This window comes from Manihot esculenta, chromosome 14 (genome assembly GCF_001659605.2).
Source record: "Manihot esculenta cultivar AM560-2 chromosome 14, M.esculenta_v8, whole genome shotgun sequence".
NCBI classification, from domain to species: Eukaryota; Viridiplantae; Streptophyta; class Magnoliopsida; order Malpighiales; family Euphorbiaceae; genus Manihot; species Manihot esculenta.
In genome coordinates, this window is record NC_035174.2 from 9,632,189 (window position 1) to 9,648,400 (window position 16,212).

Below are 16,212 nucleotides of genomic sequence, written 5' to 3' on the forward strand. Positions count from 1 at the left end.
TAAACTATGTGCCCTGTCATTTGCAAAAACTGGCTTAAGTATTCAGTGTTGCCAACAAATTAGCCTGATATATGTTATCGGCCTATTTCTAAAAACATCAGGAACAGAGGTTGTGCCTCAAGACTTTTTGGATTAATCCATTCCATAAGTTCTCAAACTGCTACTTCAGAGTCAATAAAATGAAGCAACGATTTATCACAGCCTCAACCAACTCAAACTCCTTAGTGTCTAGGCATCTTCCAAAGTTATTGTGGCACTAATTTAGATCTATAAACTTGTTCCATCTAAAGAACTACATAACTGGCTTTCTACACAACCACATTATCCAACAAACATAAGAATAAATGCAAGTAATCCAATTAAACATATTTACCAGATATTGTTCTAGCATAATAGAGACCTGAATTCCAAAAGAATATCATCAATGGGCCTCAAGTTATCAAGTCCCAACTCTCATTGAACACATAAAATGACCAAGTAAGAGAATGTCAAACATAACATGATGAAAAGTTGTAATCTGCACAAATGTACATTCAATTGTGGAATACAACAAACCTGGTGCAATCATATTGGATTTTATGCTCCTAGGATTTCCTCTCACACCATCTTTGCGCATTGGGGTATATACAAGTTCAATGAATTTTCCAACATCCTCTAATGTCAAATCCAGAAACTCTGTACAAAAAAATTGAACACTTGATCCACTAATTCCAAAAGAACTTGTGCTGAAAAATATGTCTTGTATTACTCATAAAAACTTACCATCAGCACTTAGTTTCTCCCTAAAACCATCACTTCTCACTCTAAACCATTCATGGAGACAATTTCCTCTCTCCCTAAATCACATAGAATAATTTCAATATTAAGAGTTTGTTAAAACAAGTGGGACAGAAATTTAGAACATGTCAAATATTGTGCCGCATATCTCACCCGCCACTGTAAGAAGCAACAAAGCTAAGACGTTGTCCTTCCATCATTGACCCTAGAAACTCTAAAGACTGACAAGTTGGAGGGCCTGTAAAGGAATAAGATTTCAAAACAGTATTGGCACCATCTTATTAACAAATTTTAAATAACAATATTGCCACTAACTAAATCATTTATTAGAAATCAACTTTATACCAGGTATGATAGGTCCAATTTGTCCGGAAACAACAATAGGACCACGAACCCAATCACTTCTAACAGGCTCACATGAAACTGAAATAAAGAATCCAATATCATCAATTGAAAGCATGTACGACATAGCAGTAGCATCACAAATTTCGGTTTGAGTCCCATCTGAACTAGTCTGCAATAACAATACTTTGGTTAGTGCTAACATGGAGGGTGGGCTGTTGGAGAGTTATAATTACAGACAAAACAGAGATTTAGAAATATTTATATTTATGCTTTAAATAGCCAATAAGTGATGTTATTACTCCGTGCTTGAATATTACATTCAAATTGGTTAACCCTACTTTGCAATATCAGCACGAAAGGACATCTGAAGCTTTATGTTTACATGAAGTTAAAAGTACCCGAAGCCAGCGGAAAACTGAATCTCCTTCTTCACCTCCCCAATACTTTTTGTCAACACTTAATGGAGTTCCTTCAACAGCATTTCCAACTATTTGAAGAGAAAGCAACCTTGGACTTCCTAATTATCATAGAGCATTTTTCATAAGAAATGAATCCATTATGTAATAAATATAAAGCAGTTAGACTGTTAGAGGACATACATCCATGACAACCAAATTTAATATTAAAACTATCAGGACGCTCAAATTGGAGTATTCATTTAATTGAGATACATCATCAGATGAAAGCACAAATTTAACTCACCAATAGTCTGCTTTTAAATTTTTCTTAAAGAAAAAGGACTCAGTTACCAAATTAGTTGAGAACTAATTTATAATAATCCAATTCACACCAAGCTTTTGCATTGCATCTAAAACTAAAACTCAAGGCATCTGGAGTTTTGTACTTTCAGAATGTCTGACCTGCAGTCTCCACATTACATATTGCAAAATGAACATTTAATCATGGGTAACGGTTGTGCTCTAATGTTTTCCTTTTTGGCCTTTTAGGTCCAATCATATTTTGCAGGGAATGCATTTCATAGCACTAGAACAATGTTTCTAGTTAGCATCAAGTTTGCAAAGTTAAGATTTGGCACCACACTCAGAAAGCATAACAGAGCTGCTTTGAAGTACCAAAAGTAATAGAATATTTATATGCCATTATGCCTTTGATACATCAACTTCAAGCGAGAAGGCAGCTGGGATCATATTCGAATTACTGCTTAATGAAACTTGTCAACTGCAAAATTCCCAATGTCAATGATCTATACTCTTAAATTACTGGTTAGTATTTCACTAAAACAAACCAACTTTAGAAGCACTAGAATTCTATCCTTGGAACTGCAGAATCTTACTTTTAGTACTTTGCATGCACACACATTAAAAGTTAATAATTAAATAATTGGAAAAGCTTAAAATAGAAAAAAAAAATAACCTGGTAGAACCCGTTCGTGTCCCATGCAAGTTCTTGGCTCACCTACAATCCCATCATCACGCACAGGGAGACATTGGAAGGATATGAATTTGCCTATTGCATCTCTTGAAATACAATATTGAAGAACTCCTGAACCCTCAGGTATCAAAGTACCAGAGTCTGTTTCAGCCTGAAATTTTTTAGCATTTGATCACTATATATATATATATATATATAAGTACTGGACAAATACACTGGATATCTTAAGGTAGAAGGAAGAGAACATCAACACACAAACATTTAACTAGATATAGAGGGTGGGAGAAGGGGGGGAATGTCATAAATAAGAACTTGTATTAAAAGAATGATCATGAAAGGCATGTTAGAGAGGCAAGACTTTAGATTGGATAACTGATATGATTAAGTATTGATAATTTGATATAGGATTAACAAAAGATGGTAACATCTTATCTCTAGGGAGCCTATCTGCCAGGGTTAACAACATAATACAAAGAATTATCACCTCCTCCTATATAATAGATCAATTGACTAAACTTGCATAAAACCTTTTGCGTTTATTCTTTGTTATTAATTATATTTTGTTATTTAATATTTTAAAATGGTTCCATAAGACAAACTTAGGGAACAAAGTCAACCTTGAACAGCATGTTGGCAACATGGACTATAAAACAGGTAGGAAGGGTATAGCCATTAGCCACTGGCTAGAAAATTTCAAACAAATAAACCTGACACCATGTAAAAATTAAAGGTTATTAATGCACAGATTGCTTAAGAGTCCATACCTCGTGAATATACCAATTATACACATTTTTTCCTTCATGGCCTCCTATATAGCCATATGATGCTGTCAGCATGCCACCTTCAGCATAATCACCAGTAATAGATAAGAAATTTAGGCTTGGGGGAAGAGCTGAAAGGAAAGAAATTGTGAATTAGGAGACTAAGCTATGTTAAAACAGACTATTGAAGAAGAAAAATATACTTTTTCCTCCTATTAAATCCAAAGTCAAGCTATATAGCAACGGAAAAGAAAAGAACAAACTTACTATCCACTGCTTCTTCTGATATAGCATATGCAGGTTCACCAGATTCACCATCTGGAGTCATAGGAATATATTTTGCAACAATGTGATAGCCAACTGCTCCTACAGGTATGCGGAATGCCTAAAGAAAGGCAAAAGCTCAAGTAAGAACATGCATCAAGTGAAAAAAACAAAGAATAGCCAACTGCTCCTACAGGTAATGGTATGCCTAAAGAAAGGCAAAAGCTCAACTAAGAATGTGCATCAAGTATACAAAGAAAAGTCAAACGCTGCTTCATGATTTTGCATGTGAATATTCAACATAAAAACATTGCCTAATGCCTACCTTCGCAATTTTGGTTGCAGTAACTGCTTCAAGACCATTCTCCCCATCCAGTGTTGATGAATTTGTTTTAAACCACTGAACTTTGCTAGAACCTTCAGTTCCTCCCGTAACAATACCAGTTACAGTAATCTTATTGTTTTCCATCATATCACCAATTATCTTAACATTTGCTACTTTTGGAGGTGCTGGAATTTGGGCCAAAAGAAGGGCCATCATCATGTGATGAAACCACAATGATAAAGGAAAGTTACTCAAACAGTAAAACAACTTAATACACATCACCATTACAGATGATAGTAAGTGCAGCGCAAAGTTAGTTCATATGGTACTTTCAGCATGAAGACTCCGCATGAAAGAAAGCATTGACTAAAATATCAATAAAAAAAGAGTTATAACACTAAATGCTGAGTGGAGAAAAAAACATGTACACAAGAATAAAATTGTAGTTTGACTTAAATGAGAGTTCCAAGACAGGTTTGTGGAAGTAAAATATGAGCAGAACAAGGAATGAAAGCATTTGCATGATAGGAGAAGTGGCCCCTGTTAGGTATCCTACATCGATTTACATATGATGATAATGTGACCCTTATAAAGATTTGGAGAATCCCTTTTAAGTAATCTTTTGGGGTGAGTTAGCTCCAGATCTATTTTGTTATCCACACCCATTGAGAAAAAGTTCAAAGAGACAAGATTGAGATGATTTGGACAAATATACAACATAGACTAGCAAATACAAGTGAAGAGCAAATTGACATTGCAGGTGGAAAGGAAAGAAAGGAATAGAACTAGAACTACATGATGCAATGTGACTACTCCTATGTCTTACTATAAAGATAACCCTAAACTAGGTGGACGGAGGAAAACTTTTGTGTAGCTAACCTCAAGTTGTTTGAGATTGATTTGAGTTTACCTTTGAAGAATAGCACTCCTCGACAGAGCACAACAAATTCCAAACCCCCTTTTCAACCTCTTAGAGAAAATAAGGATAATATCAACCATTCAAAGTCCCCTTACAGACATCCTGACCAATCTCAACTAAATTTTGTCACAAACAATTAATCAAGGACAAATTATTGGAAAATCTGTGTGCAATCCTAATCAATAATTTTCAAACAGAATCAGTTATGGTACTTAATACTACTAAACAATTCCTACTAGACTAATTATTATTGAAATTTTTTTTTTCAATCAACCTTTGAATAGACATATAAATAAACCGTTAAGCCCTTGAGGCCTTGTAATGCTTCAAGCAACTGAAAAAGAAAAAAGAAAATAAAATAAACCAACTCTCAAATCCTTGATGAACTTGCATAATAGCTTAACATAATCATTTCAACTCCTCTAATGAACCATTTAAAGACAATTTTAAACAATTGGAATCTCGTAATATTGTTTATCAAATGTTTCTATTATAATTATTGCAAATGGAAGGAAGAGAAGCACAAAGAAAAGCAATGTTAATCCCACAACATAATGACACAAAAAAAAGTAGCCCCCAAAAATCATTTGGGTCATGAAATAGCCTGTGAAATGAATAGAATAACTATTCTTAACTTTGGTTCAATGATAGAGGAATAGTAATTCTACAAAATTGCTATTCCACAATCTCAAATTTTTATCAGATCCTTTTTCGATGCAATAGCATTATATGGATGGATATTTTGCAAATTTTTAGAATTTTCAGTTTATCATGCAAGTGAAGAATAACCATTTCATGGTGATGAGTAACTATTCTATTCATGAACCAAACAAAGCCTATTTCCATTTACCTTGCTTCACCACAGAAGACAATACTGATACAGATTCCCCTTCCTCACCTGCAACATATGCCAATTAATATGTTACAATTTAGAAGATGGCCAATGAGAAAGCAAAAAAAATAAGCAAGTTACTTTTCCTCAAGGAAAAAGAATTGGATTGACCTTCAAAATTAATGGGTACATAAACAAAAGCTATGCGTCTACCCACATCTTCTTTAGTCAAAGTATACTCAGATGTGCCCGTTGATACCAACAGAAAGTCTCTGCTAGAAGAAGCCACAAGATCAAAACAAGGCAAGAGCGGCATGGGAATTGAAATTTATGTAGAATGAAACAAAAGTTAAAAATCACAAGTCACAACAGGTTAAAAGACCTCAACTCTAAAATGATCAGTATCAAATTTGAGGGGAGTAACTTGTAAGGATTAAAGAAAATGAGAAAAAAGAAACAAATTGAGAAAAAACATTTGGCCTATTTCTTTCCCCAAGAGCCAATTAGAGCACACTAACCTAGTTTCCTTATTCTCACGTAACCATTCGAACTTGCTAGTACCTTCTCTTCCCCCAAAGTACTCCCCAACTCCTTTTATGATACTTCCTTCAACAACATCTCCAACAATTTTGACATCAGTAACTGATGGAGGAGCTGCAACCACAAAACATAACTTTTAGCATCCAGGATCCAACACCATACTATTGGGTTTAAAAGAGATGGAATAATGACTAGCCCAGTTGTTAAAATATAGAAGATGAGCATATGCATCATGCATCTTCTATTATATCTTAACAAAGTCCAATATAATTGTTTAAGCTAAGAAGATTCCACATCGATTCAGAGCTAGGTACAAGACAAGCAGATTTCAAAGGATAGAATCTAGTTAAATCATTAAATAATATGAGATGGAAATTTACATCCACTCTAAAAATAATTTTGAAAAAAAAGGGAAATATTTTAGATATAGTCTTACATCAAAAGAGGCTCACCAACCCTCAGGGATACCTAACGATGAAAAGGCAGTTTTTCTCTCCTTTTCTTTCTTTTTTTTTTTTTAACTTCAATGTAGTATTTTTCGATTAAAGTTTAAAGAACATTACATCTTGCAAGTTTTAGAAGCACTAAAGAAGAGAATGAATGCAATGGCCTAAAGGGGCAAATGTTTCTTTTGCCATTTTTGTTCCACAAGATCAAATCTCACCCACCTAATCCACTGAAGATCCTAGTGCAACAAGCAAGGTCTCCCTCTAGTTAAGGTACTCTAGAACTGCTTAGCTTCTTCAAAAGTTGTCATTTTGATGTTATCATAGACTGTAAATGATCAAAAGCCTACTTTCTCCATAAGAGTGGAATGCATACACCTTACTATACTTGCTTCAAACTCCAAACTGTCAAGGTTACTGTCAACTGTCAAGTGGAGCCTATTTCCCTTTTGGCATTACCTAGGTTCATGAAAAATTGAAGTTGTAAACAACTGATACAAGCTGCATGAAGAATGTATAAGATAAGGAATAATTGGGCAATTTCAATATGTTTCTCCATTGAAGTAAGTATGTGCATATATACAGACTATAAGGTCTTGTTAAGGCAACTCCTAAGAATCCTCTATTAATCAATTAGCTTATGATTCTGTAGTCTATGATTTTGTAATCTCCTATGATTATGTACAGATTATATTCACACTCTAACACTCCCCCTCAAATTGGATCATAGATATTTATCGTGCCCAACTTGTTAGAAAGATATTCTATTCGAGGCCCATTTAAAGCTTTGGTGAGTAGATCACCCAGTTGCTCTCCTGTCTTCACATAATTAGTAGAGATTAAATTTTCTTGAATCTTCTCACGGATGAAATGATAATCAACTTCAATATGCTTAGTTCGTTCGTGGTATACTGGATTGGAAGCAATGTGAAGAGCAGCTTGATTATCACAATAAAGTTTCGCAGGTAACGCAACATCCATACCAACTTCCTTCAGCAAATGATTTATCCCTAGAATCTCACAAGTGGATTGAGCTATGGCCCTGTGTTTTGACTCGGCATTGGATCTGGATACCCCATTTTGCTTCTTACTTTCCTAAGACACTAGCTTTCCTCCAACAAATACACAGTAGCCTGTAGTCGACCTTCTATCACTTTTAGATCCCGCCAATCAGCATCAGAAAAACACTCGAGTGCAGTATGTCCATGATCACTGTAGAGTATACCGAGTCCAGGAGTCCCTTTTAGATAACATAGAATTTGTTCTAGAGCGGCCCAATGTTTCACCGTAGATGCAGACATGAACTGACTTACAACGCTTACTACAAAAGCAATATTTGGCCGAGTCATCACCATAAGGTAGTTCAGCTTTCCAACCAAACTCCTGTACCACTCTGGATCATCATAAGGGTCTTCGTCATCCTTTGTAAGACACATATTAGGAATCATTGGTGTACTACATGATTTAGCTCTCATCTTCTCAGTTTCTGCAAGTAAGTCAAGGACATACTTCCTTTGAGACAGGAAAATTCCCCTTTTACACCTCAAGACTTCGACTCCTAAGAAATACTTAAGCTGACCCAAGTCTTTGGTATGACAATATCATCAACATATACAACAAGGAGAATAATACCAATATCTGAATTTCTATAGAAGAATCATCGCACTTGCTTTTTCCCAACCCAAATTTTTGAACTTCACTGAACTTGCCAAACCATGCACGGGGAGTCTGCTTCAAACCATACAAAGATTTCTTCAAATGGCCGACTTTTCCATACTCCCCCTGAGCAACAAACCCTAGTGGTTGCTCCATATACATCTCCTCTTGGAGGTCACCATGTAAAAATGCATTATTAATATCTAACTGGTGTAAAGGTCAATACTGAGAAGCAGCTAGGGAGATGAACAAGCAAACTGAAGTCATTTTTGCCACAGGAGAAAAAAATGTCAGAATGGTCAACATCATAGGTTTGGGCATAACCTTTGGCAACAAGGCGGGCCTTAAGCCTTGCTATGGAACCATCTGAATTGATTTTAATGGCAAAAGCCCATTTACAGCCCACAGCCTTCTTGCCAAAGGGTAAATCAACTAGTTCCCAAGTATAATTTTCACCTAGAGCCTTGATTTCCTCAAATATTGCATCACGCCGTCCAAAATGAGTCAGGGCCTCTTTAACTGTCTTAGACAAAGAAATGGAATTTAGAGAGACAATTAAGGAAGTAGAAGGAGACGGGTGATCATAAAATGTTAGCAACAAAATATGTAGATTTACACTGACATTTACCTTTACGAAGACTAATAGGAAGGTCAAGATCACTCGGTGGGGATCCGATGGCGAAGAAGATTCTAGTGCAAGACATGTATTATCAGGTACTGGTCTCTGAAAGTAAACTTGAACAACTGACGGTTTAACAAGAAGCTGAGTACTATAAGGAATGTTACTATCATATTGTACAGCAAAAGGCATACTCGAAGAGGTCTCACCATCAGATATGATTCTATAGATGAGCCACTCATCGTCCTCCTCTTGATCAGGAGAGGTTTGTGCAACAGGATAAAAAGGAATTTGCTCAGAAAAGGCTACATCTATTGAGACCAGATATTTGTTGAGGTCTGGAAAGTAACACCGATACCCCTTCTGAAGGTGAGAATATCCCAAAAAAACACACTTCAAAGCTTTAGGATCAAGTTTAGTCACATGAGGTTTGACATCCCGAATATAGCAAGTGTTGCCAAACAGTCGTGGTTCGAGAGAAAATAATAGTGTTATAAGTTATAGGAAGTAAATATGTTAATATAGGAAGTAAATATTGATAGATGGATCAGTTGCTTAATCTTAGAGATTGTATGATCATAGACTTGATTTTCCTTCCTGTTTAGATACAGTAATTTCTATTGTAAAATACAATAAATATTATCTTTCTACATGGTATCAGAGCCTCACCCATAGAGATTTAAATTTTTTTTTTGAGACTTAGGGCTCTGTTCATTTGATTTACCCATATAGGGTAAAATTTGGATCTCACCGCCCCCCCAGGAAGGACATCAGAGCACCGGCGACACATCCCAGAAGAGCCGACGAGCGTTCGGCCGGCGAATAGGCCTCACGCGCAGCCACAACAACCTATTGCAGCTCTACGCGCCAGCGCGTGAAGGCGCATCCCAGCTCTGGTCACCATCACTGGAGTCGTCGCACCGTCCCCTTGTCATATCTGAGGTTTGTGAATGATACAAACCAGCAAGCACAATCACATGAGAATCAAGGAAGCAAAGATCCAATGGCGCTTTCTAGTGGACCAGTGACAAGGAGCAAAGCTAAGAAGCTTGAAGCAGCTATGAACTTATGCATTTAAGAACAAGTAACACAATAATTGACTGAGCTTGCCATTGGCAAATGTCTCGCGAAGCTTGAAGACACACCTAAGCTATTCACCTTACTTGAGTTGTGTAATGGAGATAGCGCTGCCTAATTTATTCGGCATTGTTATGATGGGCTTGCTATGTCTTATTATTTAAACACTTGTTTAATTTTGGCTTTGCTTGGACTTGTATTCTGGCCATATTTTATCTTTTAAGTTTTAGAGTGTTAGGCCACTGTAACGACCTGGAAACCGGAACGCTACTGGCGCTAGGATTCAAATCGACTTAAGGTCGCCGGAACCCGTAGCAAGCCTAACATACATCCTGTACATCTGATAAAATCCCATGCATGATCATTCATTTTCATAAAAACTTTAAACTTTTCATATACCAAGCTTGACTTGTGCATGTATCATAACTGTATACATAAAACCCCTTACTGGAGCCCTCATCAAATGCTCCAGTTGGGTCCACATCTCATATGTCAAGCCTAGTTCAACATATCTCATCATTAAAACATTTACATAAAGATCATGTACAATAGGGATTTACACTAAACATTAGGGCCAAGCACAATGTTAATCCTCATTACATTACTTTACATTACATGTCCACTACAACTCTATTACATGACATAGCCATTACCCTTGCTGACTTCCTGCTATCTCTGACCCTACAAATCTGGGGGTTAGGGGAAAGGGGTGAGCTACAAAAGCCCAGCGAGCAGAACAGTAGAAACAATTTAATTAAACATATGCTTTCATGAAATGCATCACAACACAAACAATTCACATCACGGATGGACTTGTCACCAGTAACCCTCTACATAATCCAATACATGCCCGGCCCTCGACGGAGCTCCTCAGGACTTCCTCTTAAACATAACATAACATAACATGTCCAACTGTGACAAGGGCGTAGAATGGGCCTCGACCTGGACTTTCTCTTACATCGTGCCAGGGGCATAGAATGGGCCTCGACCTAGACTTCCATATCATATCATATTATATCAAGGGCTAGTGGGTCATCCAATATCCATCCACAACAACAGCAAATTATGCAATGCATCATATTCGTAAATTCTAATGCAAACAACCTATTGTATAACATGGCATTCATGATGCATGAACATGCTTAAAAGTTTAATTGCTTTGAAATAAAAAGAGTTGTGTTCTACTCACCATCGGTCTTCTCTCTGCTGTAACATGGGATAGACTGCCAAGTGATTTCCGGCTTAGGGCATCTGCCACAACATTTGCCTTACCCGGATGGTACTGAATTTTGCAATCATAGTCACTAAGCAGTTCTACCCATCTCCTCTGCCTCAAGTTCAACTCTCTCTGACTCAAGATGTATTGCAAACTCTTATGATCTGTAAAGATCTCACATCTTACCCCATATAGGTAATGCCTCCACATCTTGAGTGCAAAGATCACAGCTGCCATCTCTAGATCATGTGTAGGATAATTCAACTCATGCTTCTTCAGCTGCCTAGAAGCATAAGTAATTACCCTCTCATTTTGCATCAACACACAACCTAGTCCCACTCGGGATGCATCGCAAAACACTGTGAAGTCTTCATTACTGATAGGCAGAGCTAGCACCGGTGCTGACGTCAACCTTTTCTTCAGCTCTTCAAAGCTTTCCTCACACTGATCTGACCAAACAAACCTCTGATTCTTTTTGGTCAGCCTGGTCATAGGAGCGGCAATTTTTGAGAAGTCCTGGACGAACCTCCTGTAGTAACCTGCCAAACCCAAAAAGCTTTTAATCTCTGTAACTGTAGTGGGTCTGGGCCAGTTAGCTACAGCTTCTACCTTCTTGGAGTCCACTTCAATTCCTTTTTCTGACACAACATGCCCCAAGAATGAGATGCTCCTCAACCAGAATTCACACTTGGAGAACTTGGCATACAAGTCGTGTTCCCTCAAGGTCTGCAAAACTATCCTCAGATGATGGGCATGCTCCTCTGCGTTTCTGGAATACACTAAGATAGCGTCAATGAAAACGATAACAAAGTGATCCAGATACTGGCTAAAAACTCTGTTTATGAGGTCCATGAATGCTGCAAGGGCATTGGTCAGCCCAAACGGCATCACTAGGAACTCATAATGCCCATATCTGGTCCTGAACGCCGTCTTCGGCACATCTTCCTCTCTGATTCTTAGCTGGTGATACCCGGATCTCAGATCTATCTTGGAAAAACAACCCGCTCCTGCTAGCTGATCAAATAGATCATCAATCTTGGGTAGAGGATACTTGTTCTTGGTAGTGACTTTGTTCAACTGCCTGTAGTCGATACAAAGTCTCAAGGATCTATCCTTCTTCTTTACAAACAGCACTGGAGCACTCCAAGGTGAGGTACTCGGTCAGATGAAACCCTTGTCTACCAACTCTTGCAACTACTCTTTCAACTCTTTCAACTCTTTCAGCTCTGCAGGTGCCATCCTGTAAGGGGGGATAGAGATCGGTCTGGTTCCAGGCATCACTTCTATTTCAAACTCTATCTCCCTAGCAGGTGGTAAACCTGGCAGCTCGTCTAGGAAAACATCTGGGAACTCTCTGACTACGGGCACTGAGGCTGGTTCCCTGACCTGACTGCTAAGCTCTCTAACATGAGCTAGAAACCCCTGACAACCCCTCCTGAGCAACCTATGAGCCTGTAGGGTTGATATCAAACCTCTAGGCATTCCTACTCTGTCCCCTCTGGAGACAACCTCTGACCCATCCTATTCTCTGAACGTGACTACCTTGTCTCTGCAGTCCAAGGTAGCACCATCAGCAAAATCTCAAAACGGTGAAAATGATAACGGATGAGCTAGGGGCCAGTGACAGTAGAGCCATTCAGATGGCGGCGTTCACATTGAAATGTAAGAAAGCAAGGGAGTGGTTTAAAAACTATGTGGACCCAAGGTTGGATAGCCTATCCTGGGAAGAGTTCGCCAATGAGTTTGCTGGATGGGCTTTTCCAGACAGTTCTAGGGAGCTGAAGGTTGTTGAGTTTGAGCTGCTGAGGCAGACAGAGAATATGAGTGTCGATGAGTACATCGATAAGTTCCTGGAGTTGCTGCAGTATGTGGGTCAGGCATATCATACTGACCAGAAGAAAGCTAGGAGGTATACCATGAGGCTCCATCCTAGGTATTCCTCCCTGATCCTAGCAGCAGAGGGGGAGAGTTTCCATACTATTGTAGATGCAGCAAGGAAGATGGAGGCTAGTGCCATCATCCAGGGAACAGTGAAGCAGCAGGTGGCACAGCCCTCGGGTTCTAAGACCCCAGGTTCAGGAAAGTTTGATCTCTCTTCTCTAAGTGCAGCAGCCTCAGGTAGTAAAAAGTGGAGCAAAGCCAAGCCTAAGAAAAACAAGTTCTGGAACAGGTTGAAATCAGGTCTGGGAATGGGGGTGGCTCGAGCTCTGGTTCAGACAGTTCAGGATGCATGAGGTGTGGAAAGCCGAACAAGGCGGTTTGTCGGTTTGGGACTACAGCCTGCTTCAGATGCGGACAGGAGGGGCACATGGCACGTGAGTGTCCCACTGCGACCTTGTTGGCACAGTCCCAGCAGACGGCTTCAGGCAGTGTGGCACAACCAGCAGCTCCAGCTATGACTCAGGGCAGTGGTCGGGGCAGAAGGAGAGGGTCAGCCTCTTCTTCAGCAGGTTTCCGAGGGGAAGGTCCATCAGCTCCAGCACGGATCTTCACCATGACCCAGCACGAGGCTAACACGTCAAACACTGTGGTGTCAGGTAATCTCACCATTGGATGTTCTGATGTGTATGCTTTTATGGACCCTGGTACTTCTCATTCTTTTATTGTTCCGAGAGCCGTAGAGAGGTTGGGTTTGATAGCTTCTGGGTTAGAGTGTCCTCTTTGGGTCAGTGGGCCCAAGTGTGATCCATCTGTGGCAGAGTCAGTCTGTCGGTTCAGTCCAGTGTTTGTTGAGAGTATATGCCTTCCAGCTGACCTTGTGGTTCTAGACTCGACGGATTTTGATGTCATTCTAGGGATGGATTGGCTATCTGCTCATAGTGCTACCTTGGACTGCAGAGACAAGGTAGTCAAGTTCAGAGAACAGGATGGGTCAGAGGTTATCTCCAGAGGGGACAGAGTAGGAATGCCTAGAGGTTTGATATCAGCCCTATAGGCTCATAGGTTGCTCAGGAGGGGTTGTCAGGGATTTCTAACTCATGTAAGAGAGCTTAGCAGTCAAGTCAGGAAACCAGCCTCAGTGCCCGTAGTCAGAGAGTTTCCAGATGTTTTCCCAGACTAGCTGCCAGGTTTATCACCTGCTAGGGAGATAGATTTTGAAATAGAAGTGATGCCTGAAACCAGACCGATCTCTATCCCCCCTACAGGATGGCACCTGCAGAGCTGAAAGGGCTGAAAGAGCAGTTGCAAGAGTTGGTAGACAAGGGTTTCATCCGACCGAGTACCTCACCTTGGGGTGCTCCAGTGCTGTTTGTAAAGAAGAAGGATGGATCCTTGAGACTTTGTAAGACTACAGGCAGTTGAACAATGTCACTACCAAGAATAAGTATCCTCTACCCAGGATTGATGATCTATTTGACCAGCTAGCAGGAGCGGGTTGTTTTTCCAAGATAGATCTGAGATCCGGGTATCACCAGCTAAGAATTAGAGAGGAAGATGTGCCGAAGACAGCGTTCAGGACAAGATATGGGCATTATGAGTTCCTAGTGATGCCGTTTGGGCTTACCAATGCCCCTGCAGCATTCATGGACCTCATGAACAGAGTTTTTAGCCAGTATCTGGATCACTTTGTTATCGTTTTCATTGACGATATCTTAGTATATTCCAGAAACGCAGAGGAGTATGCCCATCATCTGAGAATAGTTTTGTAGACCCTGAGGGAACACGGCTTGTATGCCAAGTTCTCCAAGTGTGAATTCTGGTTGAGGAGCATCTCATTCTTGGGGCATGTTGTGTCAGAAAAAGGAATTGAAGTGAACCCCAAGAAGGTAGAAGCTGTAGCTAATTGGCCCAGACCCACTACAGTTACAGAGATTAAAAGCTTTTTGGGTTTGGCAGGTTACTACAGGAGGTTCGTCCAGGACTTCTCAAAAATTGCCGCTCCTATAACCAGGCTGACCAAAAAGAATCAGAGGTTTGTTTGGTCAGATCAGTGTGAGGAAAGCTTTGAAGAGCTGAAGAAAAGATTGACGTCAGCACCGGTGCTAGCTCTGCCTATCAGTAATGAAGACTTCACAGTGTTTTGCGATGCATCCCGAGTGGGACTAGGTTGTGTGTTAATGCAAAATGAGAGGGTAATTGCTTATGCTTCTAGGCAGCTGAAGAAGCATGAGTTGAATTATCCTACACATGATTTAGAGATGGCAGCTATGATCTTTGCACTCAAGATGTGGATTAATGCGGTAAGATGTGAGATCTTTACAGATCATAAGAGTTTGCAATACATCTTGAGTCAGAGAGAGTTGAACTTGAGGCAGAAGAGATGGGTAGAACTGCTTAGTGACTATGATTGCAAAATTCAGTACCATCCGGGTAAGGCAAATGTTGTGGCAGATGCCCTAAGCCGGAAATCACTTGGCAGTCTATCCCATGTTAGAACACAACTCTTTTTATTTCAAAGCAATTAAACTTTTAAGCATGTTCATGCATCATGAATGCCATGTTATACAATAGGTTGTTTGCATTAAAATTCACGAATATGATGCATTGCATAATTTGATGTTGTTGTGGATGGATATTGGATGACCCACTAGCCCTTGATATGATATGATATGATATGATATGATATGATATGATATGATATGGAAGTCCAGGTCGAGGCCCATTCTATGCCCCTGGCACGATGTAAGAGAAAGTCCAGATCGAGGCCCATTCTACGCCCCGGCACAGTTGGACATGTTATGTTATGTTTAAGAGGAAGTCTTGAGGAGCTCCGTCGAGGGCCGGGCATGCATTGGATTATGTTGAGGGTTACTGGTGACAAGTCCATCCGTGATGTGAATTGTTTGTGTTGTGATGCATTTCATGAAAGCATATGTTTAATTAAATTGTTTCTACTGTTCTGCTCGCTGGGCTTTTGTAGCTCACCCCTTTCCCCTAATCCCCAGGTTTGCAGGGTCAGAGATAGCAGGAAGTCAGCAAGGGTAATGGTTATGTCATGTAATAGAGTTGTAGTAGACATGTAATGTAATGTAATGTAATGAGGATTAGCGTTGTGCTTGGCCCTAATGTTTATTGTAAATCCCTGTTGTACATGATCTTTAT

At 39.5% G+C, this 16,212-nt stretch overlaps 1 protein-coding gene across 11 annotated transcripts in view; it reads right to left on the reverse strand.

The window, feature by feature from the left end:
• Window positions 1-16,212, reverse strand: part of LOC110630735 (187-kDa microtubule-associated protein AIR9) — a 52,355-nt gene that overhangs the window by 23,845 nt on the left and 12,298 nt on the right. For 10 of the 11 annotated variants that reach the window (XM_021778289.2, XM_021778291.2, XM_043950245.1 and 7 more), the window contains 12 exons: window positions 6,134-6,269; window positions 5,787-5,890; window positions 5,634-5,681; window positions 3,865-4,049; window positions 3,543-3,660; window positions 3,279-3,406; window positions 2,497-2,665; window positions 1,521-1,639; window positions 1,123-1,291; window positions 931-1,015; window positions 763-836; window positions 556-675 (listed from right to left, as the gene is read on the reverse strand). In XM_021778289.2, the coding sequence (XP_021633981.1) occupies window positions 556-675; window positions 763-836; window positions 931-1,015; window positions 1,123-1,291; window positions 1,521-1,639; window positions 2,497-2,665; window positions 3,279-3,406; window positions 3,543-3,660; window positions 3,865-4,049; window positions 5,634-5,681; window positions 5,787-5,890; window positions 6,134-6,269 (1,455 nt within the window). The remainder of the gene's footprint in view (window positions 1-555; window positions 676-762; window positions 837-930; window positions 1,016-1,122; window positions 1,292-1,520; window positions 1,640-2,496; window positions 2,666-3,278; window positions 3,407-3,542; window positions 3,661-3,864; window positions 4,050-5,633; window positions 5,682-5,786; window positions 5,891-6,133; window positions 6,270-16,212) is intronic. The other variant, XM_021778292.2, reaches the window with a different exon arrangement.